Below are 24,086 nucleotides of genomic sequence, written 5' to 3' on the forward strand. Positions count from 1 at the left end.
TTGTGCTCATACCAATATAATTTTTATATCGCCTAAGGTGTCTGATCTTTGCAGTAGAAGTATGTCTTTAGCATCATGAAAAGGATTTTCTTTTTGTAAATCCCTACTTGCTAGTTTGAAACCAAGTATAGAAAATGTTGTTAGTTGTGCTGCTCTTTCCTCTCCCCAGGCTCTTTAAATTGTAACTATTGATCCATTAATTAAATCTATGAAACAGTAGCAAACTGATTCCTCATGTACAGTGTAAAATATATTGGTGCAAGAAAGATGGATTTTTTTGTCAAGGATTTGCATCAGTTTTGCAGAAAAATGACTTGAGGCATGGAACTTCTGAGGAAACTGATCATTTAATATCCAAAAGGGTGCTTTGCAATGTGCAAATAGCTTTCAAAGTAAATAAGTTAAGGGTGTGTATATGTAATGTTCATAACCCAGATGTTTTTCAAATTCTTTGCAACTTTCCAAAGTATTGGCTGAGACCACAGACATGTGACTGAATTAATTTACATTCTCAACTTTGAAGTGGTGACCAGATCCGCTCATGTTCTGCACGCCATTTTAATCAATTTCAAAGTTCTCTGTGTGGTCATAATATGTGTTGAAATATGTTGTGAATATTGAGGTACTAGAGTATCAAAATTTGGCTAGTTTGAGGGAGTGCATGAGAAACACACTGAGCAATTAAAGAATTAGGCAGCTATCCAGAGAACCTGCCTGATGGGAAGTGACAATGTCGACGTTCATATCTGAGGCTTGGAGATCATTTCAGATGCATTGTAAATGGAGAATTTGTTTCACAGCTGTGTGTGGTAACTTAAGCTCTTGTTTATATGAGCAAATTTGAAGATTAATTAACTCTGAGTGCTTAAAGACTTTTCAGTTTAAAAATGTGTAAGTAATCTTGGCAAAGCAGATTTGCTGCAAATAATAAAGATGAATGCTGTTATGTATAATTAAATGCAATTGTGGAAAGAAAGAACATTTCAAAGTTCTAAACGTTATAGTTTTTGATGAGAGCACAGTGATCATGCTGCTGATTTCAGGTAAATCTTATATTTGCACTGGATTTTCTCAGGGACTGGAGAAGCTGAAGAGAAAAACCACTTGGAACACAACAGCAACAAATGACGAACACATTTGTGCGTATAGTCAGTTGAAGTTCAAACAGAAGTCTGCTGTATTTCGACTTAAATTCTTGAAAAAGGAAGAACCTGCATCGGAACAGTGCTGTCCATAGACTTTGGTTGTCCTAAACACTTCACAGCCAGTTAATTACTTTTAAACTGAGAGAGATTGCAATTAATGTGCATACAGAAAGATCCCATGCATACAAATAACCAGCTTATCTGTTTAGTAATGTCAATTGAACTATACAGGCCTTCTCAACTATTGTGCACTGTACCCCTAAGCAATGAACATCTCCAAGTCTCTGCTTTATGCCTTACTGCAGCTTCCTGTCATAAATGGGTTAAGTGAAGGATATAATTGTAATTTCAGAGCATAACATAAGAAATCGGAGAAGGAGGAGACCATTTGGCCCTCAAGCTTGTGCTGCCATTCACTGAGATCATATAACTGTAATTCAGTTTTCCTGCCTGACCTCCATTACCATTAACTCGTTTGTCAGTCAAAAATTTTTCTAATTTAGCTTTGGATAAATTCAGTGATTTAGCTTCCATGCTCATTGTGCGGTTCTCCTGTGCTGAGTTCCAAATATTAATGACTCTCAAAGAAGAAATTCTTGTTCGTACATTTCTAAAATGGGAGAGCCCTCATTTTGAAACTGTGCCCTCGGTTCGATTTTCCTCCACGGGGAAAGCATTCTGTAGGCAACGACCCTGTGAAGACCCCCTAGGATCTTTCACATTTCGACAAGATTACCTTGTTCATCGAAGGACAGAAGAATATTGGTCTAACTTACTCAACCTTTCCACATGAGATACCCCAGGAATTGGTTTGGTGAACCTGTAGAACCTTTGACTTGTTTAGATCTTGTGGCAAACAGAAAGACACTCTGCAAGGAGGAAATCTCAGCCAAGCTGTGCATGCACAAAATCTTAGCTCGAGCTGCACCTTTATGACTTCTCCTTCTCTGCTGAAAAGTAGGTTACGTTTTACAGGAGTTACATAGTACAAAAATCACTCCGTATCCAAAAGCAAAGACAGCAGAAGAGACTGCAACAACTAGGGGCATCTCACTTCTTAGCATCATGGGGAAGGCCTTCGTGAAGGGCATACTTAAAAGATCTCATATGAGTTTGTTGTCTTGCTCATCAAGTTAGCTCGTTTTTGTTCAGACACTTCGTCTCCATGATAGGTGGCATCATCAGTGGAGCCTCCGATGAAGCGATCTAGTTCTACTCTGCTTGGAATTTATACTGTCTAGTCCGTTATGATGAGTACTGACATTTCCGGTTTTGATCTGTGTGGGTTTGTATATGGGGTCTAATTTCCATATGTTTGTTGATTGCATTGTTTGTGGAGAACAATGCCTCTAGGAATTCCTGTGCATGTCTATGTTTGGCTTGGGATACTATGGCTACCTTGTCCCAGTTAAATTGACGGCCAAGGTAAACATAGGGACCTAAGCCAAATATAAACATGTGTAGGAATTGCTAGAGGCTTGGTTCTCCACCCATACTTCAATCATGTCAATTTGGACCCCATATATCAACCCATGCAGATCAAAACCGGAAATTACAGTACTCACCACAACGGACCGGACAGTATAAATTGCAAGCAGAGTAGAACAGCATCGCTTCATTGGAGGCTCCACCAGTGATGTCACCTAGCGTGGTGACAAAATGTTTGAACAAAAACAAACCAGCTGGGCGAGCAAGTGAACAACCTGAGCTACAGATCTTTGTCAAAACTTTAGACCCCATATGCCTACAGACCAGGTTTACCCAGAAGCATACTGTGTAGGTTCTGTCATAACTTGTTGGCAGATCTATTGTGGACACAATGTTTTCCATATATCAGCTACAGAGAAGTATGCAGGACAAGCTAGGTGTCTTTACCTTACATTTGTAGATCTCACCAAAGCTTTCAATGTTGTCACCAGAGCAGGCCTTGAGAAGATCTTGACTACCAAAGCTGCTTGGTCTCATCTGCTCCTTCTGTGATGGCATGCCGTGCATGGTTCAGTTTGCAGCCTTTCCAACAGTTTGAAGCATGGAATGAAAAGGGTAGACTCAGCCCCCACAAAGAAAATATTTGACATCTTCTACATTCTCTTGACCTTACTGCAAATGTGAAAGGAGGTTTCTTTTACAAATCAGTCATGTGCTATGCTCTGTAATCTATCAAGACTGTGTTTTATAACTTTGCATTCAGTGACATAATCAGAGAGCTCTACTATGCTGGTGATACTGCACTCCTCACGCAAACAGAAATCCAGCTGAAAAGAGGTGCTGTCTGCCCCATACCTTTTTAATTAGGTCTTGATTATGAGCATCAAGAAGAAGAGGTTTGTAATGCATAAGGTGTTGTGATTCTGCCCACGGTTACATTCATTAACACTTTTCTGGAAGTGGTTAGAGAATTCTGCTTCCTGTGATGCAAGGTGACAGCCTATTTCATAATGTAGAATTTGTTGCAAGCATAGAAAAAAACAATGACCACCTTTTTGGTTGACTAACTAACAACACACATGAATTATATCATGCTGGCCCTTGGGATCAAGATGATAGGTGATTTGGCTTGTGCACTAAGTTTGTATGGTTGTGAAACATTGATGGATTACAACTATTAAGAAAGGAAACTTGACAGTTTCAATCTTGCTGTGTGTACTGAATTATGGGCATATGTTGGCCACACAATTATATGCAGCAGCTTTTTAAAAAGCAAGCACTTGAAGTTTGTTAGCTTTCAGAAAACACAGATGGTTATGTTGGTTTGGGGATGACTTAAGAATGGAAGATGGTCGCATACCGAAGGCTATTTGTGGTGTTGCAACTTGTGTTAGACGATCAGTAAGACACCCAAAAGTTGTTCTTCAAGAATGCTTAGGCTTTTGAGTCATGTTTGTAAGCATCGACTATTGCATCTGGAAGACAGTGGTTAAAGGAAGAGAACTATGGTGGTATTTCCTGTATGCTGACATGTACCATTATGATACATGGTATCTGTATTAACTTGTTAACTCATGTTAATTCTGCAAACAAAAAGGCAAAATGGCACTTGGTAGCTCCATGTGCAGCATTTGCCACAGAACCTACATCTCAAGGATTGGTCTCTTGAGCCGTCAGCAAAGGTGTGCCCTGAGTAGGCTATTGCTTCTGTCCATCCTCCTCTGTAAATGGGAGGGTGCCGAAAATGGCTGATGGGTAAATATTGGCCGGAGAATCATGCAAACACTCTAGCTCATTTTTGAAGTAGTGCCGTGAAGTCTTTGTGATGTTCTGATGGATTTTTTTAATATTCAGTATTGGGGGATAACATTCATTTAGCCATTCTCCCATAAGGTAACACTCTAGTCATTAAACAATCTATCTGGTGATCAATTTACTGTTTCCAAGGTACGGTAACAAAATGTTCACATCAGTTTGTGGATTCAAATGCCTAGATTTCCAGATCCATTGCTTTGAATGCGTTTTCTTTTGCTGGGATGTAGGGGGTTGAGAGGTCACCTTACACAAGTTTATAAAATAATGAAGAGTATAGATAAGGTGAATGTCAGGTGTCTTTTCCCTAGTTTTGGGGGATTTCAAGACTAGGGGGCATATTTTCAAGGTGAGAGGAGAAAGATTTAAATAAGACACAACAATTTTTATTTTACAGAGTGGTTTGTGTGTGGAATGAGCTCCTAGGTGGATGCACCTACTGTTACACCATTTAAAAGATACTTAGGAAAAGTACATGAATATTAAAGATTGGAGAGATAAAATGCAGGCAGTTGGTCTAGACTAGTTTGGGATTGAATTTGACATGAACTGGTTGGACCGAAGAGTCTGTTTCTGTGCTGTCTGACTCCATATATAAATACATATTTGAAGTCTTATACACCAGTGTAACAAACCATTCTTAACTCAAACAATAATAACCCAAAATTCATGTCAATAGGATTGAGATAGAGATATGTATCCTGATTATAAAAAGCAAAATATGATTGATATGATAATTGAACTAGGGTTCAATATTGTCTTGGGCACCAAAAAACGTATTTACGTTGATTATTATTGCAGCGTAAGCCAAGTGAATTTTTGCTGAGTGGGGAGATGAAAAGTTAACCTGTAGAAAGTTTTTGAGAAGATTTTGAAGCTTGGGTTGTGGACAAGGTTGCAGACTTGCTTGCCGAGCCATTGTTGCAGTCGTTTTGTCACTCTGCTCAGTAACATTATCAGTGCGCCCCCAGTGAAGAATTGGTGTTCTGTCCCATTTGTTATTTATCTGACTTGGTTTGCTGGAGTGGTTGACATTACTTCCGCTTCTGTTTTTCGGTGGTTTGTATTATTAGGTCCAGTTTGATGGAGTTCCAATTGGCCTCCAGGAATTCCCTGGCATGTCTCTGTTTGGATTGTGCTATTATGGATGTGTTGTCTGAGTCAAATTTGTGTCCTTCTTTGTCTGTGTGTATTGAGACTGGTGAGAATTGGTTGTTTCTCTTGGTGATTAGTTGGCGCTTATGTATCCTTCTTGTCAGTTTTCTTCCAGTTTGACCTAAGTAATGTTTTTCAGTCCTTGCATGGTATTTTGTATATTACATTAGCTTTATTGGTTGTGGGTATGGGATACTTTCTCCACGCCAGTAGCTGTTGCAGGGTGGTTGATGGTTTGTGGGCTACCCTAGTACCTAGACGTCTAAGTAGTCTCTGATGTATGGTAGGGTGACTAGTGTGTCTGGCCATGTTGCGTTATCTTGTTGGTGTCTGTCGCAAAGATAACGGCAGGTTGTGCTTTTTGAATATCTATTACTTTTAAAAACCCTGTATAAGTGCTTCTGTTCTGCTTTGCGCAATTCTGGATAGCTGCAGTCAAACTGGCCGCAGATGGGAGACAAATGCCATCTGCCTGAGCATGGCCTGCAAACAGCTATACTTCCTGCTTGAAAGCCTCAAAAAACAGGTACGACCACAAAGCTTAAAATATAAACCACCAATCAACAATCCACAGGCATAAAAACCTGACAATAAAGATACACAAGCACCAACTAGCCACCAATAGATGTGATCAATTCATGCTGGTTTCGATTCACACGGACAGAGGAGGACACATATTTGACTGGGACAACATATCCATAATAGCATGAGCCAAACTGAGACACATCAGGGAATTCCTGGAGGCCTGACATTCCAACCAGAACTCCATCAACAAACACATTGAACTGGACCCGAAATACAAACCACTGAAAAACAGCCGGAAGTAATGTCAACCACTCTAGCAAACTGAGTCAGATAAATAACAAGTGGGATAGAACACCAACGCTTCACTGGAAGCGCACTGATGATGTTACCTAGAAGGATGACAAAACGTCTGCAACCAAACACTCTGGCTCAGTGAGCAAGTCTACAACCTGAAGTTAACCTGTAGTTTGAATGGAGCCATTTTAACTTTTAAAAGACACTTGTTCATAGGTGAGCATTGGAGAATTTTTTTTACAAGGCTTCTTAGAAATCACATTACTGGTGATAAATGCTTGTTTTGCTGTAAATCCCTGCTTGGGCTGTTTTTGAAAGTGATTGAATAGAGAGTTTGTTATTTAGTTTTCAGCTGGGGAACAATGAGCCTCCAAGGAAGGAGACCCAAGTAATCTCTTACGTTTATGAGGATAAAATTGTCCTGTTGAGTTCAGGATGAAACCTATTTGTTCTTCTGAAGAGTGTGATTGGGCAAAATTCCCAATGTAGTACGTCCTAAACAAGTTGTATCTGAAAGAGTCCAAGAGATACTTGTATGAGGTTAATGACTTGACCACATGTGAATATCAAAGAGACAGACTTTGAGACATTTTACACTTGATCCTTTTACTTTTGAGACTGACCCATTGGCTAATACCTTTCTTTTAGAAAGACAAACTCTGCATGGAAATTCACTTTTTCCCCTTATGCATCTGTGTGTGAGACAGTGTGTGTTTCAGGGCTTTTTAGAGGGAGAACCATTATACTCAAACATTACTAACTGTGTATTTTAGCAAATGTTTGCATATCTCTATTGAATAAGTATTTTCTTTTGATAATAAATCAATAAATGTGTTTATTAACGACCTGGTAGTGAATTTTTTTTGGTTTAAACCTGATATAATTAAAGTATTTTGGTCATTTTGAACATTGGGGAAAGTATATTTATTTTGCATTTTAGAACCACGATGTAGAGGCACCATAAGACCACGAAGAGATATGAACAGAATTGGGCCATTTCAGGCCATCAAGTCTTCTCCACCATTCGATCAGTGTTTCTCAACCCCATTGTCTTGCCTCCTCCCTGTAACTCTTGATCCCCTTACTAATCAAAAATATATCTTGCTCTGTGTAAAATGCCCTCTTGGTGTCCACAGATTGACACTTGGCTGAAGAATTTTCATCTGATCTCATTTCTCAAGGGCCATCTCCTCACTCTGAGGCTGTGCTCTTGGACCCTAGTCTCTCCTAGTAGTGGAAATCTCTTCCCCACATCCACTCTATCCAAGCCTGTCAGTATTCTCCAAGTTTCAATAAGATCCCCTCTTCCTTACAAACCCACATAACTACAAGCCCAGAGGCCTCAACTGCTCCTCATGTGATAAGCCATTCATCCACAAGATTATTCTTGTAAAGCTCCTCTGGACCTCTCCAACACCAGCACATCCTTCCTTAGATAAGTGATCCAAAACTACTCTCAGTATTGCGAATGTGGTCTGACCAGAGCCTTGTACAGCCTCAGCATTCTTGCTGTTGTATTCTAGCCATCTCAATGTTAATGCTAACATTGCATGTACCTTCTTAACTGCCAAGTTAACCTGCATGTTAACCTGAAGAGAATTCTTTCAAGTGTCACTGTGCTTCAGGCTACTGAAGCCTTTCCACATTTAGAAAATAGTCCATGCCTCTAATTTTTGTACCAAAGTGCATTAGCTCAAACTTTGCTACATTGTATTCTATCTGCCATTTCTTTGTCCACTCTCCTTGTCTGTACAAGTTTTTAGCCTCTCTGTTTTCTCAACACTGCCTGGCCATCCGCCTATTTTTGTCGTCTGCACCAGAGTGACAGTGTGCTGCTTAATCCTTTGTCATAACACATTATTGCCATGCTGGAATATTTCAGTGATTTCTCCTGGACAGTTTTAGTTAATAAGCAGATTCTACACTTGGGTTCCAACTTTGTGTAAGATCTTTAAAATCAAATGTGCTATGACCCTTGACAGCAGGAGAAAATGGCAGCTGTTGTATCACTTTTCGCATCTCTGTCTTAAAGTGATAGTGTTTATACTCCATTTAATGAATTGCTCCAGAAATTGTTTAAATCATCTAAATCTAAGTTAATTCAACTTCTTGACAATTGTTTCCTCTTGAGGCACAATTAGGATGAACATTTTGTTTTGAAGAATGTTGTAATTACCCTTGGTATTTGATATGTTTTGATGTGGTGTGCTGGTGTACTGTGGGTTTTGTGTGTGGATGTAATGTTAGATAAATAACAAGGAATATAGGTGTGTGACCCAGTAGTTTTACATTATTCTCAAAGTGAAAGAATTTTTCAACCTTGAGGCAACTCTTGCCTTTTAATAATTCTTCATTGACCACTGTGGCCTGCTTTCAAGTTAATGAACCTGGCATTCTAGCCTTCCCATTCTTTGATCAGGGTGACAGCTGTAGAAGGTTAGAGGAAAAGTGAAGTCAGCTCCAGTCCTTAGTTGAAACCAGGCAATGGGATAATTTTTCTCTAGCACAGCAGTTATCGCCTTGAGATACAGGTGCAGACAATTAATAGGCGCAGTCTTTGACAACAGGTAGCTGCAAGGCAAATGGCTAAACTAGTGGACTGAAGTGAAGAAAATGTTTAAAAGAATGGTCAGAATCTAAAAATCCTGCCTTAGGTCAAAAGAGGCCTCTCCATATTTTTCTTTCAAGCACTGGTTATTACCCAACCTTTTACCATCTATTGGCATGTAATTATACAGTACAATTGTTTTTGTTAGAATTCTTCTCACCACCACCCCCCCAACATTTCGTTCTTTCCCATACTTGCTCCTGTTGTCAGCACTAATTACGTCTCCCAATGTTAGACACCATCCCACATTGTGTATCGTCTTGCAAACAAAGAAGTGATGACCTTAACTTTTTGGCTGCAGTGCTCTCTCCAGCTGCCAGGCAGAATACTATAGAAACTGAGATTCAGTTTCTCACAAGGCAATCTCTTCTGTTCATCTCTTTCTCTCCCTCCCCAGCCCATCCTGTTTCCTCACTAGTGAAATTTAGCAGTTTAGCTCTTTGTGCAAGCAGGTTTTTGTCCTGGCTGGACTGAGGAATTTTAAAACAATCTTGTAAATTGTTTCTGGATCGTGGCATTCTGTCAGTAAATTAAGAATGCTGAATTGTTAACGTGAAATTGTGCAGTTAACAGAAACTAAATTTCCACAGCAACTTAGATTCATGCTGCTATGTAAATACAATAAAACGTACTAAAATACTCCAGAGAAGCATTATACAATAAAATACAACCCCCGAAAAGAGATTTTGGGGTAGGTAACAAAAAGCTTGTTCCAAGCATTGGTCTTGAAAGAGGAAAGAAATAGAGAAGTTTAGGAAATTTCAGAGTTTAGGGTCTCCACAATTGAAGGCATGGTCATCAGCAGTGGAATGATAGAATTAGAGAACCTGTATATAAGGAGGGATGTGGGGTTGCTGGAGCCTGAAGACAGGGGCAAAGAGGTAGAAGGACTTGAAAACAAGGACAAAAATTTTAAAATTAAGTTGTTGCATGTTATGGAGCTAGTCTGGATCAAGTGAGCATGGAGATGTTGAATGGACATGGAGCGCAGAAAGAAACTATCAGTGTTTTTGATGAGCTCATGGGATGATTCAATATGGGAATTGTATAAATTGCATTGAAATCATTAAGTAGAGAGGTGACAAATACGTGATTAAGAATATCAGTCTCGGAGAAAGTCAAGACCAGGATGAGGCTTGGCAATAATACTGAGCTGTATTTAAACTGTCATGGTGTGGATATGAGGCTGGAAGCTCATCTTGTCATCACATGCTCATTTCTTCAGCCGGAAGCTGTTATTTCCTATAGGAGGAAAGAAAATCTGCATTTATGTAGGGTCTTTCACAACTTGAGACATCTGAAAGCACTTTACCATGAATTGAATACTTTTTCGAACAGTAATGTAAGAAAAAAAATTCTCTGCTCAAACTTCTGATGATCAGATCTGTTTCTGTAATGTTAATTGAGTGACAAAGATTGGCTGGTGCACCAAATATAACTCCCCTGCCTTTATACAAAATAGCTCTTGGATCTTTTACATCCTGTGAAAGGGGATGTATCATTTTAACATTAACTGCTAAAGTTTTGGACACTGCCACGCTCTCTGAGCATTAGACTGGAATGTCAGTTTTGATTTTTGACTTCGTCCCCTCAAGTCAAGTTCATCTCAGTACTTTCTGAATCTGAAGCAAGACTGCCGCCAGCGAGCTGCAGCTGACAAATTCTTGGATTCAAATGATTATATTGCTGAATCTAAGTATGTTGCGGTAGGATATCCTGCATTATCTGTGGGGTGCTATTTTGACATCCTTCTCAGAACTTTGCTCAATGATTTGCAGGCTTTTAGTAATTGGAAATTATAATTGCAACTTGGAAAAACACTGACCTTACCACTTACAAATTGATTATGATTCCTGAATGATTTTGTTATCTTATGTGAGCAATCGATTGGAATTGCTGGGAGTGCTAAGGAGACTCTTTGACTTGTACAAGGAAGAATGCAGGCAGTCTTCATTTAACATGCCCTGTATAGTGTTGTTTAACTCTGAGGTCATGGTTATTTTAGTCTGAAAACTTGTTCAACATTTGTGAGATTTGTTTAAATATTATTTATGGTACCTGACCTGTTTAGTGAGATTTTGGCACAAGCTCTCTGACTTGAGGCTACTGTCAGTGCCTGGCCTCCTGACTTGTAACCATGCTACAGTGTTGGCCAAGGTCTGCATCCAGGTCACCTACCGCTAGTCACCAACCATGCTGCAGCCGGCACCAGTAGCATCATGCCAAGAAGCTGTGCCGGCCCACCCCAAAGACTACCACGACTGCCTGAATCCACCTGGACGGGCCAGAGTCGATCGTTCCCCTAACTTAGCCTCATGACAGTGGCCAGAACTGCTGGGTCGCAGCACCCAAAGCCAGTGCTTAAAGCAGGAGAGCTACTGTACACCATTCTGGACAAGTGGTCATCCCCCTCCAACTATCCCTGTGATGAGACAAAACCCTGTGGTCCGTTGACCGTGCTGCCCTGCTTGCTGTGAGCCATGATCCGCCTCAGGAGTCCTGCATTCTCGGCCTCCATGCCAGAAAGAGACGAAGGAAATGGCACCAAGCCCATCCACAGCTAATGTCATAAGGAGAACAAATGGCAAACCTCTATACCAGCCAAGAGGAGCAGCCTGTCCGAGTGGGGCCTGAGCAGACTCCTGGAGGTGGTGGGATCTGACAGAAAGGGGTGTTTCAGTCCCCCATAAAAGACACCACCAGGCAATGTTTGTGACAGCCAGAAATGAGTAATGGCCTCGGCAAACAGTGTACAACCTGATGAACAAAGGCTTTTCAGTGCAGATCCCAAGCCTCAAGGCCCTGTATTCCACTCTGAGGGTATATTACAGTAGCTCTTGTAAGTAGAAGGTATTCCTTGAATATGAATTTTTTAATAATTGTTTTATTTTAAGTTACGTCATTTACTGGTGAAGTAACTTTACTATTTACTATTTAAAGTACTAGTTGAACTTGAAGGGTACAAGTAAAATGTTGTAATGGTTTTTTTCAGCTAAGGCAAGTCATACAGAATCTAGCTCCAGTTTTATCCTTTGCATTTAATTTTAAGATTTTCAGGAGCATTGCCACAACTTTGTGAGGATTTGAGTAGAAGTATGGAATATACTTGCGTAAAGGAAAAATCAGTAGATGCTACTTTGATTATAAATTGGAGATTTTTGCAAGTTAGTATTATAAATGGCAGTTCAGGTGGAAGGCGTTGAAATATAGATCAGTCATGATTTCGTCAAATTGTGGAAGAGGCTTGAGGATCTGAATGAATTTTTTAGATGCGTTTTCAAAAGTAATTCTGTAGTCATTTGATTCGCTGCAGGAACTGCTGCCTCCTGGTGTTAAAAACCTGGGAAACTTTGAAACTTTTCACCATGAAGAATATATTAAATTTTGCTTTCGTAGTTGTTGCACATGGTTTAGAGAGACTCAGACTTTCTAGCTCACTGAAAATCATACCACACTTGCTTGTAATTGGCCAATCGTTCTAGAAGACATTGTCTGATGTGGGTCACATAGCTATTGAATTTATTTTTGTTAACTTCTTTGTTCAGGAAAAAAAGGGTCAACATTATAGATGGCCTTCTAGTGAGTTGCCCCTAAATAACAGGAGGTCAGTGAACAGGAATAGGGTGGTTGGCATTCAGTCAATTCAGTTTTGATGTGAATTTGTCTGTGTATTAAAGCCATGAATAGTGCTAGGAAAGCTTTCATTGTGTTGATGTAACATATAATTATAGAGCCGCAAAACATTAAGCAGAAGATCCTGTTCTGTCTGAGTGCTGTAGTCTGTTATTTGTCATGGAAGGATATGAAGTTAAAACCCGTTATTGGGTTTGTGGGTGCATGTGTTCCACAATTCTAAACCTCAAACAGTTGCAGGGTTGGTATGCATCTGAAATAAATCAATTATATTTAATCCAGGTGTGTGCTCTGAAGCTTTTGATTGTAAATTCATTTATTGCAAAAAAGGAATTTGTATTTGTAAGATCTTGTATTGCAACGATCATGACCACTTCTCTGCCAGAAGATTCAGATTCAAGTTTCACCTTAGGATACGATGACCACTGAGGTTTGTCATCACATGCACAAACAGTTTGATTTTAAAAATAACTTGTCTTTACGTGCTGTAGCTTTAGCACCTACCAGAGCCGCTATACCAACTCTTTCCCACAATGTTCTCATCAGCCAGTGTAGAACTATTGCCTTGTGGGAAACTTAGCAACCCAATGACATGCAGCAATACTTTTCAAACAGCAGTGAAATAATTTGTTTCATTAACGTAGGTTGATAGATCAATGTTGCTTTGGCTATAAGGAAATAATGCTCCTCTTAAATAGTGCCTTGCACATCATCTCTTTTAAATTGTGCCTTTTAAATAAACTTGAGGCAGTCACGGCTTTCTGTTCAATAACTTATGCTAAAAACTGTACAGTACTACTTCAAAACTGTGGGGGGGGGGGAGGGGGTACTGTAGCCTGTGTCACAGTTGTGTTAGTTAACTTCTGCACCTCCCTAATGAAAATATGAGGCCTGCCAATTCTATTGTATTGATTTCGTGTCTGGTTTCAGGAGGTGAACTATTACCGTCCTTTTTGGACACGGGCATCCATGCTTTATGTATAAAAATTAACCATTATTTCATCCCTCCAGGTTATGTCCCAACAGTGACACTTAGACTGGATTTTTGTTTTTTGCTTTTAGTGGAACGACCTTGTCTTGGATGCCGAGAGCTGGTGTTTCGGAACTTGTCCAAAATTTTGCCGGCTGTTAGTCGAGACATGACTGACTGGGTTCCTGCAACACGTGTTAAAGCATCACAGCTCCTGACTGTGTTGCTGCTCCATGCTGAAGATCACATCACACAGCACATGGAGCTGCTTCTCAGTACCATGTATCGATCATGTTCTGATGAAGAGACACTTGTGGTTCAGAATGTATGTAGCTTCTTCTGCTGCTTTCCCTTATGAACAATATTTCAATAATATTTATCGCACAGATTTAACAGGATTAGTAAAATGAGACAAAAGGGGTATGAGGAAAAACAGTTTTACATGTATGGTTAGGTTTTGGGATGTGCTGCTGAAGAGGATTGTGGATATAAACTTAATTAAAGGTCTTTAATAGAAAATTGGACAAATATTTTGAAGAAGAAGGTAGAGCATGTACATGGTAAATGAAAAAGTGGGTATTGGGATGAAATGGGTTACTCTTCAAAACAGCCAGTACAGATTTTAATGTGTTTAAGCCTCGTCCTGTGTTGTATTATTCTGTGCAAGTAATCAGCATAAAGGTAAAACTGTCACAGTCCCCGGTGGTCTGTTGGTCTGCTCTCTCATTAGAGGGAGACTACTGATAATGAATTTAACTTGAGGATCACCACACATCAGTTGAGCATGAAGTTGGGAAGACAGGACCTTCATGGTAACTTCAGCTGGTGTGGGAATTGAACCCATGCTGTTGGATTGGCTCTGCATTGCAAATCAGCTATCCAGACAATTAAGTTAGCCAGAGATAATGGGAACTGCAGATGCTGGAGATTCCAAGATAATAAAATGTGAGGCTGGATGAACACAGCAGGCCAAGCAGCATCTCAGAATTAAGTTAGCCAGTAGACTACCCAGAGAACATCTTGCAAACAGTCGCTCAGAGGGAAGTGTTTTTAATAAAATTTTGCATTGAATGAATTTTTAAATCTCATAAATGAGGTTAAGATTTGGAAAAGTTTTGGAGTGGAATTCCACAGCTCAGAGCCAAAGTAGTGATAGGCATCGCTGCCAATGCTGGAATGAAGATAATTAGGGGTACAATTCTCAACTTTTTCACTGTACAATATCACTTGAGGTATTAATATTACAACTTAATTGCTGAGCAATCTACAGTTTGTTTGACTTGTATTCCTCTATTTTGAAAGCTGTTCTGTTTTATAAGCATTTGCTGTTTAATTTTTTCTGCTGCCTTAAGGGGTGATTTCTGGTACTGCATTGTTTTCTCGAGGATGACGAACACTCGTGATATGCAGTAACTGTCAAGCTTCAATTTAACACTAGTTTTTAAAATGCTTCTACTGGGCTTTTTGACAGTGATGTATGTTAGGTAAAAAATGATAGTTTAACCCAGTAGCCATAAATGCTACCAGATGTAAATTTTTTTTGCAAGAGCAGCTTCCCAATCACAAGATAATATTTTTATTTGCCAAGACTGTTTGTCATACCAGATGCCTAGTTCGTTGCCCATGTGTTACTGATAGAGCGGTAGAGGAGAATAATTCTTCCAATTTAACCAGGAGCAATTCCTATGTGGAAATGCTTCTAACATATGAATTATTGTAGCTTCGTACATTGAATGCCTTTTATTTTGATGTATTGTTTTTTACATACACAGAACATATTGCATTGCCATGTTTGCAATCTGTTAGCTGCTGAACTAGTCTGCATTATATTGTTTGTACTTCTCTGTTATAGTAAACTTGGTTCTTCCTGTAGTTTTCAAGAGAATGAACCCATCTGAATTCATTGTTTAAACTTTTTTTGCAAGGACTTAACGACAAGCAAGTTATTGAATAGTATTTCTTTTCCCAAATGCTTCGTTTTGAGAGTTTGGAAGGTGAATTGCTGCACTGCATCTTGTAGGTGGTACAGGCTGCTGCTATTAAGTGTACGTAACCCTGCAGAATATTGATAGTGGAGGATTTAGCAATGATAATAGCATTGAATGTCAAGGGCTAGTAATTGAAATCAATCTTGTTAATGATGGCCATTACCTGGCAGTTGTATGGTTGTGGATGTTACTTTTTCACTTGACAGTGCAAGCTGGCTGTTGTCCAGGTTTTGCTGCATTAGGACATGGTCGTCTTTGATATTTGAAGAGTTGTGAATTGAGTCATAGAGTCACGCAGCACGGAAGCAGACCCATCAGTCCAGCGCATCCATGCCAATCAGCTGTCCCAATTTGACTTAGTCCCATTTGCCAGCATTTGGCCCTTATCCCTCTAAGCCCTTCCCATTCATGGCACCCATTCAGGTGCCTTTTTAAATGTTATAATTGTCCCACCTCCACCAATTCCTCTGGCAGCTTGTTCCTGACACGCACTACCCTTGCATGGAAAAAGTTACCCATCCAGTCCTTTTTAAATTTTTCCCCCTCTCACTTTAAACCTGTGCTCTCTAGCTTTGGATTCCCCCACCCGAGGAAAAGACCTTGTCTATTCACTTTATCCACGGCCTTCATGATTTTATAAACCTCTGTAAGGTCATCCTTCAGTCTTCAATGTTCCTGGAGAAAAAGCACCAGCCTATTCAGCCTCTTCCCTTAAGTCAAACCCTCCAGTCCTGGTAAAATCCTTATTAATCTTTTTTTGCACCCTCTCGAGTTTCAGAACATCCTTCCTATAGAAGGCTGACCAGAATTGTATGCATTACTCCAAAAATGGCCTAACCAATGTCCTGTACAGCTGCCACATGACATCCCAACTCCTATATTCAATGAAGGCAAGCATGCCAAATGCCTTCTCCACCCTGTCTATCTGCAACTCCACTTCCAAGGTCTCTTTGTTCAGCAACGTTCCCCAGTGTTACCATTAAGTATGTAAGTCCTGCCGTGGTTTGCCTTACCAGAATGCAACACCACACATTAATCAAAATAAACTCCATCTGCCACTCGCTGGCTGTAGGGCTTTGTAAGTAATTTTATGGCATTTGCAATTTAAGAAAATTGAATACTTTTGAGGAATGTACTTTGAAATATATCAGGTGATTTCCAGTTTCCAGGTTCCAGTTCCAACCTTTGACTTCTTAATACTTCTGTCATTTCAGTCTGTAAAGGCAGCAGAGCTGATTGGAACTTTTGTGGATCCCGAAGTCTTTTTGAAATTGATTCTGACAACACTCGAGAAGTCAGCCTGCACTGCTCACCTGATGGTTCTCAGTGCGGTCATTAGAGGTAGCTCAAAACAAGTGCTGCATCCACATCTGCTGAGAATTGGAGCAACACTGGCTCTTCCTGACACATGCCAAGTGTCCCAAAAGGTAAATGTTAATAGAGTTAAGGTTTGTCAGCTAAAATCTTGGCCAGTATTTTTCTCATAGTTACTTTTTTTCTCTTCGAAAACAAAACTTTGTAGATACTGGAAATCAGAAATAAAGGTGGAAGATGCTTTAAATGCACAGGAGGTCTCACTTCCACATTTACTCAGTTCCTTTCTCATTTACATTAAAAACCCAAGTTATGGAAGATAAAGAGGAAAAGCAGAAATATTGGAAATACTCAAGGGGACAGAAATGATCCGTGGATAGATGTCATATTGAGGTCCTTTTATCAGAACTCATAGGTTAGATATGCAACATATACTCAAGAAAGAATTGAGATAATAAAGTTGGGGGAATGGGATCAGAGGCAAGGAAGAACAAATGGCAAATCTCTGCGATGAGGTGAAAGACAAGAGCCCTTAGCTCCTTTAATGAGCATGGATCTGCACTTGAAGCATTGTAACTCGCAAGGCTACAGAATACATGCTAAAAAGTGGGATTGGAATGTGTTCCTAGTTTATTCAGTCAACACAGATATGCTGGGCTGAATGGCATTTCCTGTGCTGTAACGTTTCCATGGTCATCAAGTAATGGGACTAGAAAAGAAGTAAAGGAGAGGTCTAGAAGAACTGCAAACAGCGGAATCAATACGTGCTGACTTTGTATTTCCTTCCTGCCCTCACTTCCCTCCCTCTATACTTGTTTAAAAACCACTACATTTCAGCTTTCCAATTCTGATACCAAGTTTCCAACACACAAGGTCAGCTCTATTTCTCTCTGTACAAATGCCGCCTGATCTTTTGCTGTTCTGTAGTCTGTCATACGATGTAAGCACATATGATATGCTTTTGATTTTTATTAGATGAAGACAATTATTCTTTCTTTAGGAAGTCTGACTAATTTGTGTCAGATAACAATGCAGTTTTTTAATCAATTTAAAAATTGTGATAAAGAAGCATAGAACAGAAACAGGAAATGCTAGAAATACTCAGCTGGAGTGGCGGCATCTGTGGAGAGAAAGTTTGTTAATGCTTTGAATCTTTGACATTTAATCAGAACAAAAGAAGGAGGATTGGTGAACGAGTAAAACAGTGATGTATTGAAGCTCTAATTTAGTTGTTGTATGTTTGTCTGTTTATTTGCCGGATGTTAGCAGGACCAGATGTGGATTGATATGTACAGGTTAGTGCTATGCATGTTTGGTACAAAAGCTAACACATATCTTGTGGTCATTAGAAGATGGAATGGTAAGAAGAAATACTGTGCCAAACAGCAGGCAATTAGAATCATAGCGTCATATAGCATGGAAACAGACCCTTCAGTCCAACTCATCCGCGCCGACCAGACATCCCAATCTTACTTGGTCCCATTTGCCACCTTTTCACCCATATCCCACTCAGCCCTTCTTATTCATATACCCATCCAGATGCCTTTTAAATTTCCTGTGGCAGCTCATTCCAAACACGCACCACCGTCTGTGTTGACAAAGTTACCTCTCGCGTCTTTTTAACCTTTCCTCTCTCACCTTAAACCTATGCCGTGTAGTTTTGGACTACCCTGCCCTAGGAAAAGACCATGGGTGTTCACCCTATCCATGTCCCTCATGATTTTCTAAACTTTTATGAAGCCAAAGCACAGCCACTATCACCACCACTGACCCACCCCTAACCCTCCAAGCCTCTGAAGCTCCAGGAGATCCAATTCCCAGCCTACTCAGCCGATCCCTATAAACTCAAACTCTTCCGTCCTGGCAGCATTCCTTTGTAAATCTTTTCTGTACCCTCTCTCTAGTGTTTTCAGAATGATAAACCTATGTTGGTTTATCTGTTGCTGTCAACTGTTTTTCACTATATTGAGATTATGGAATACCAGACTTGTTGTGAGTTTGAACCAGAAATGACTAATAGAAATTCACGAGTGTTGCAATTGGATAAGCTGAACTGCTTTGGAGAAAATGAGCATCTTCGTGAGATGTGGGCATGGAACAGTAGGACGGCGAGAACTGAATGTGTTATTCTCACTATTTTAGCTACCCATGGATTAATGATCGGTTTATTTAAGTAACAAAAAGGAAGAAATTTAGATCATTAAAAGTTTGCTGCCGTGTATGTTGGCACGCACTTCCTCTGCTATTGTGGTGGCTGTAGTGAAGCTTTTCTTTGAGGACTTAAATTACAAGTTCACGTTTTCTGTTCCTGATTTAAGGCAATAAGTAAGAAGAAATTCAAAATTAGCTGAGTGGTAGAAGACAGAGAATAGTAATGATCGCTTGCTTCTCAGAATGGTGTAAAATGTATAATGGGGTTCCTCCGGGTATGCTATAGGAAGACTGATTATTTCTGATGTTCCTGATGGATCTCAACTTAGGCATTTGGGGCACAATTTAAAAATTTGGAGATGACACAAAACTTGGAACTGTGGCAAGGATAGTGACTGATTTCGTGAGGAAGTAGGCTGGTACAATGAGCAAGCATGTGGTAGGTGAAATTTAATGTCTAGATGTGTGAAATGATTCATTCGGGTACGATTATCAAGGAGATGTAGTGGGGACTAAGGATAAAATTCTAGAAGTGCTGCAGGAACAGAAGATTCTGGTGCAAGTATGTACTAACTGTTCAAGGTGACAGGGCAGATTGAGAAGATGATTAATAAAGTATCTGGACACCTCGGCTTTATAAATAAGTGCATATAGTCCAAAAATAAAGAAGTTACGGTGAACATGATAAAAACCTAGTCCAAACTTGTTCTGATCCAAGAGACTTAGTCATTGTTAAAAATCATGAAACTGAGCCGAGTGGACAAGGAGAAACCGTTTCAATTGGCCAAAATGTGGAAAACCAAAGAAACCAAATTTAAGCTGCTATTGAGAAGAACATTTTGATAGCCTGCTGAAGAACTAGAATTGGACTGGCTGAGTGTGTGGTGGAGGTGGATTCAATTGTGGATTTCAGAGAGGAATTGGATAACTATTTGAAGAAGACTTTGGCCAGCTGGGGGGTGGAGGTGGTGTGCATATGCAGTGAATGGGACTAAGTAGGTCTTGCAGAAAGTTGCATGACATGATGGCCCAAATTGCCCCCTCATGCTATAACCATCCAGTGCTTTGACTGCCTTATTAGTCTTAGATTTTTCAGTCATTGCTAAATCCATCAATAATCCAATTAATAATGAAACATAATTAATAAGCCCAAACACACTTGTGCTTTTGTCAATGCTGCAGTAATTATTTTTGTATCTGAAGGTTTACATTGAATTTAAAAGCTGTATTATGAACGTGAAATAGTGTCGCTGGTAATTCAGCTAATGCTAAATGCATAGATTGTTTGAAAGGTTTGTCACAAATGAAAATAACAACAAATTAATTGATTAAAATGCTTACAGTATGCTGATTTCTTCCTTGTTCCGTACATTGCATGACAGTAATTGCAGCCAATTTGAGCAAAAAAATTAAAGCAGTAATGTTTTCATGATTTGTCCTCTGTACACTTTAATGATTGTTTCCAGTTAAGCTTGTGAGTTTGGACAACGTAGTGGTATTTGAACCTTTAGACATTGAGAAATTTACCTTGTATATGTGGGAAATTCATTTTCTTATGCTTGCAGTAACCTTTAGAATGGATAGTACTATAATTCATGTAAAGTGCTTTGCATTATTAAGCACAATTTGCTTAAAGATCCACCAAGCCTTCATTTTCCATCTATTCTCTCAACTGTTGATGTGACACAAGTGTATTAATTTGGCATCCATAAGCCAAGCAAAGAAATGAAAAGCACTGGGAGGCTGTTGGTGGTTTCTGGAAAGGTTTGTTTGGAACTGGTTATTAGAGTAACCAGGCACTAGCTGTCAGTGAGAAGGTTATTACAAACTTACACATACTTAGTCTCTATTTCTCATGAAAATAATGCTACTGAGAAAGATTGCTATCCAAGGTCTACTTCTCACTGAGTAAATCATTCCTTATGTACATTTATAAGTTATATCTCAACTATTTGACCTAATAGCTTCACAGAGATACAGATTTACTGAAGCAGCCCCAAGCTATGGCATTTAAAGTATTGTTGCTGTTATTGTAATAATGCCTTTCAGATGCCATATGTATCTTTACTGCTATAATAACTGTTATTACTGATGATTAAAATATATTAAGCACATTGTTACTTTGCCAACTTCCCATTTTTGTCTCTGTTTTTGTTATTTTTAACTTACTCTTAGTTTGAATTCCTGCCCTCCTTGCCCCTGCCTTGCCTTTCTTGGATATACTGACCTGCATAGAGATCAGTTAAATTGGTGCTCATAGATTGTGTTACTTAGCTCAACTGCTGATCCCCTTGTTGATTACTAAGGGAAAGAGCGACACTTCTGTCGACTGAGAGCTGCAGAAGATCTCTTTACAGTGTTTTATGTTTTGGAAATTACATTTGAAAAACACAGCATAATTTCTACTCACGAAAGTGAAATGTGTTTTGTATCAGAACGAGCTTTTTTGTTGGGTGTAAACTAATCCATTTTAATGCACAAAGATCATTTTGTGCATTTGTGTCTTTCAGTTGACATGTACATCCCCTCCCTTTTCAATAGGGAATGCAGAAACACTGTACCAAGACATGGTCGGATTTGTGTTTATGTTTATCAGTCATCACATGGTTAATGGCATGATACTGCACATTCACATTCACAATCACATTTTGTCTTTAACCACCTGTCTGCTTGTTGTAGCTTTGCCACTTAAGTCTTTGTATAGATAGTTGTACTATCTCACTTTTGACCTCCCATACAATCCGGATTCCTTTTAGATCCAGGGATACTGGTCTAAAATTATTTGGCAAGCATACCCTACTTCTCTTCATTAGTATTGACTAATATCCCTGGCAGACTGTTGCTAACACACACTCCTTCCACTTGTTAATACTGCGCCTTTGTCAGGTTTTAGTTGGCACCGCACACAGGTATTAACTGGACACCACCATTAAAGAAAAGATTGTTACCACTGATTACATTTACTATTTTTTAAAATTCTTTTCCAATTTTATTTTTGCCTTTTTTATTCTTTGATAGACTCTTTAAGTATTTTGCACTTCGGTTGTTGCTTGATTGCGTGTAAAAATAATTGAAATTGCTAATTCTATGGTTAATGAATGAAAGTAAGTGTAATAGCTATCTCAAGATAAAATATGAATTACTGCCCAACATTGATATTTGTTGCACTGTTTCTTTGGGGAGTAAAGGGAAATTTTTTTGTTCATCAAATAGATTGTATAGAATTTACCTGGAAACACATTTCTTTTCCCGAATAGAGCCAGGTGTTAATAATGGTGGCTAAAGAAAATATATGATGATTAGCCCAACAGCAAATTGAGATTCTTTGTTGTGGAAGGGAGCTCACTCCTTTCAAAAATTGTTCAGCGTCTTCTCTGGAGGTATTTGCCCTTGTGTTCTCAGCCAAATTTTGCACCTGGCAGTCTAGCTGAATGAAATTTGATCCATGTCTTTGAAATCTGTTGCATTAATGACAACCTGCGAGAAAATGGTATGAGAAAATAGATTTGTGTCTTTTGTCTAAACAAGTTGAGAAAATTTTGTGCATGTACAAAAGGAGCAGTACTTCTGCACTCAATAAGGTCACACAGACTCAATCCTGATCTCGTTTTAAATTAGCAGTAATTCTTTGACAGTTTCCTAACACCAGAAATCAAACAAATGGAAATAAAGGATTCAAAAATTCAAAATCCAGAAATGATGTTTAAACGGTCCTTTTTAGCCATTATCGAAGCTGTTCACCAACTAGCAATCTGTTGCCAGCAAGGTGATTTAACTTTTATCTTGTGTCTCCTGCTTCTGGAAACAAGTTGATCTGTATGAAGCAGCAGCTGATCTGTAGAAAATGTGTAGGTTCCCAGCATATAATCTGAAGTGTTTTTTCCCCCCGCTTCTGTTCCCACCAGAGTAGTTGCAACTTACTGAATATGTGAAAACATGTTGTGAAACATTCAAATATAGCTTTGAAATAAAATTTGCAATATACTTTTACTTAAGGCAAATAATCTCCCTTTGCATTCTAGTCATGTGAACAAGAATGAAATTAAATGTGCATTTCTAGTGGAAAAATGTGAGTTGATTATTTCATTTTCTTCTTTCTGAAACTGTAGGTTGAGTATTTGGAACAACTGCTTCTTTGTGTGCAGATCCTAATTACGGTATGTGGAAAGCAATGCAGTGAAATCAGTTTGCATCTGCTTAAAGTGCTGGTGACCATCACGTCCTTAACACCTGATCAAGAACTTGAAAATAAGGTATTACCACATGCAAACGTATCCACATCAACTATTTGAATAGCCTGTCTGTAAATTAGGTTTTGAAAAGGTTAACTCTCTTAAACAAAACATCAATTGCTGAGTGCATTTGCTGTCTCTTAGCTTTGTCTTTAACTTTAAATACCTTATTTTATAATTGAAGTTTCACCTTGCAATATGTTTGATTTTTATAAGTTGAAATGATTTTGAATTGAAGATATGTTGAAGATGTTGAATTAAGTTCACATTTTTAAATCTAATACAAGGTACACTGAATGTTAGCTGTTTCCCAGTTGGTTGTGCTGTTTTCTCTTGGTCAGAGGTTACGACTTGAAGTTCCACTTCTGGACCTGAATCCAAAAATCAGAGGATATTCCAATGCAAAAGTGAAGCCACACTGTTGAAGGTGCTGTCTTTGGATGAGCAATCGAATTGAGGCTCCCTTTATCCCTCAAGTGGATGTAAACTATTGCATGGCACTACTTCATAGCAGAGTAGGGGAGTTATCCCTGATGTCAAGCCTAATGTAGATGCCTCAATTAATATCACAAACAGATTATCTGGTCATTGCCACATTGCTGTGCAGGGAGTTTGCTGTGCAGAAGTTGACTGTTGGGATTCCTACATTAAAACAGTGACTAAATTTAAAGTACTTAATTGACTGCAAAGAAGTTTGAGACTTTTGGTCCTAAAAGGCGAACTCTTTTTATGTTTTTGAAATGAAAACTTCAGTGTTGATCATGCAGCCAGAATTAGTTTGTCCCTGTGCATTTTCTCTCTCACTTGCATCATTATATGTGCTTTAATTCG

General features: G+C 39.1%; 1 protein-coding gene across 1 annotated transcript in view; it reads left to right on the forward strand.

Annotated features, from left to right (window-relative positions):
* LOC125462383 (dynein axonemal assembly factor 5-like) overlaps positions 1–24,086 on the forward strand; it is a 105,624-nt gene that overhangs the window by 41,336 nt on the left and 40,202 nt on the right. The window contains exons 5-7 of the mRNA XM_048552399.2: positions 13,663–13,895; positions 16,773–16,985; positions 23,133–23,276. Coding sequence (XP_048408356.1) covers positions 13,663–13,895; positions 16,773–16,985; positions 23,133–23,276 — 590 coding nt within the window. The remainder of the gene's footprint in view (positions 1–13,662; positions 13,896–16,772; positions 16,986–23,132; positions 23,277–24,086) is intronic.

The sequence above is a fragment of the Stegostoma tigrinum genome, chromosome 23, assembly GCF_030684315.1.
Source record: "Stegostoma tigrinum isolate sSteTig4 chromosome 23, sSteTig4.hap1, whole genome shotgun sequence".
In the NCBI taxonomy this organism is placed as follows: domain Eukaryota; kingdom Metazoa; phylum Chordata; class Chondrichthyes; order Orectolobiformes; family Stegostomatidae; genus Stegostoma; species Stegostoma tigrinum.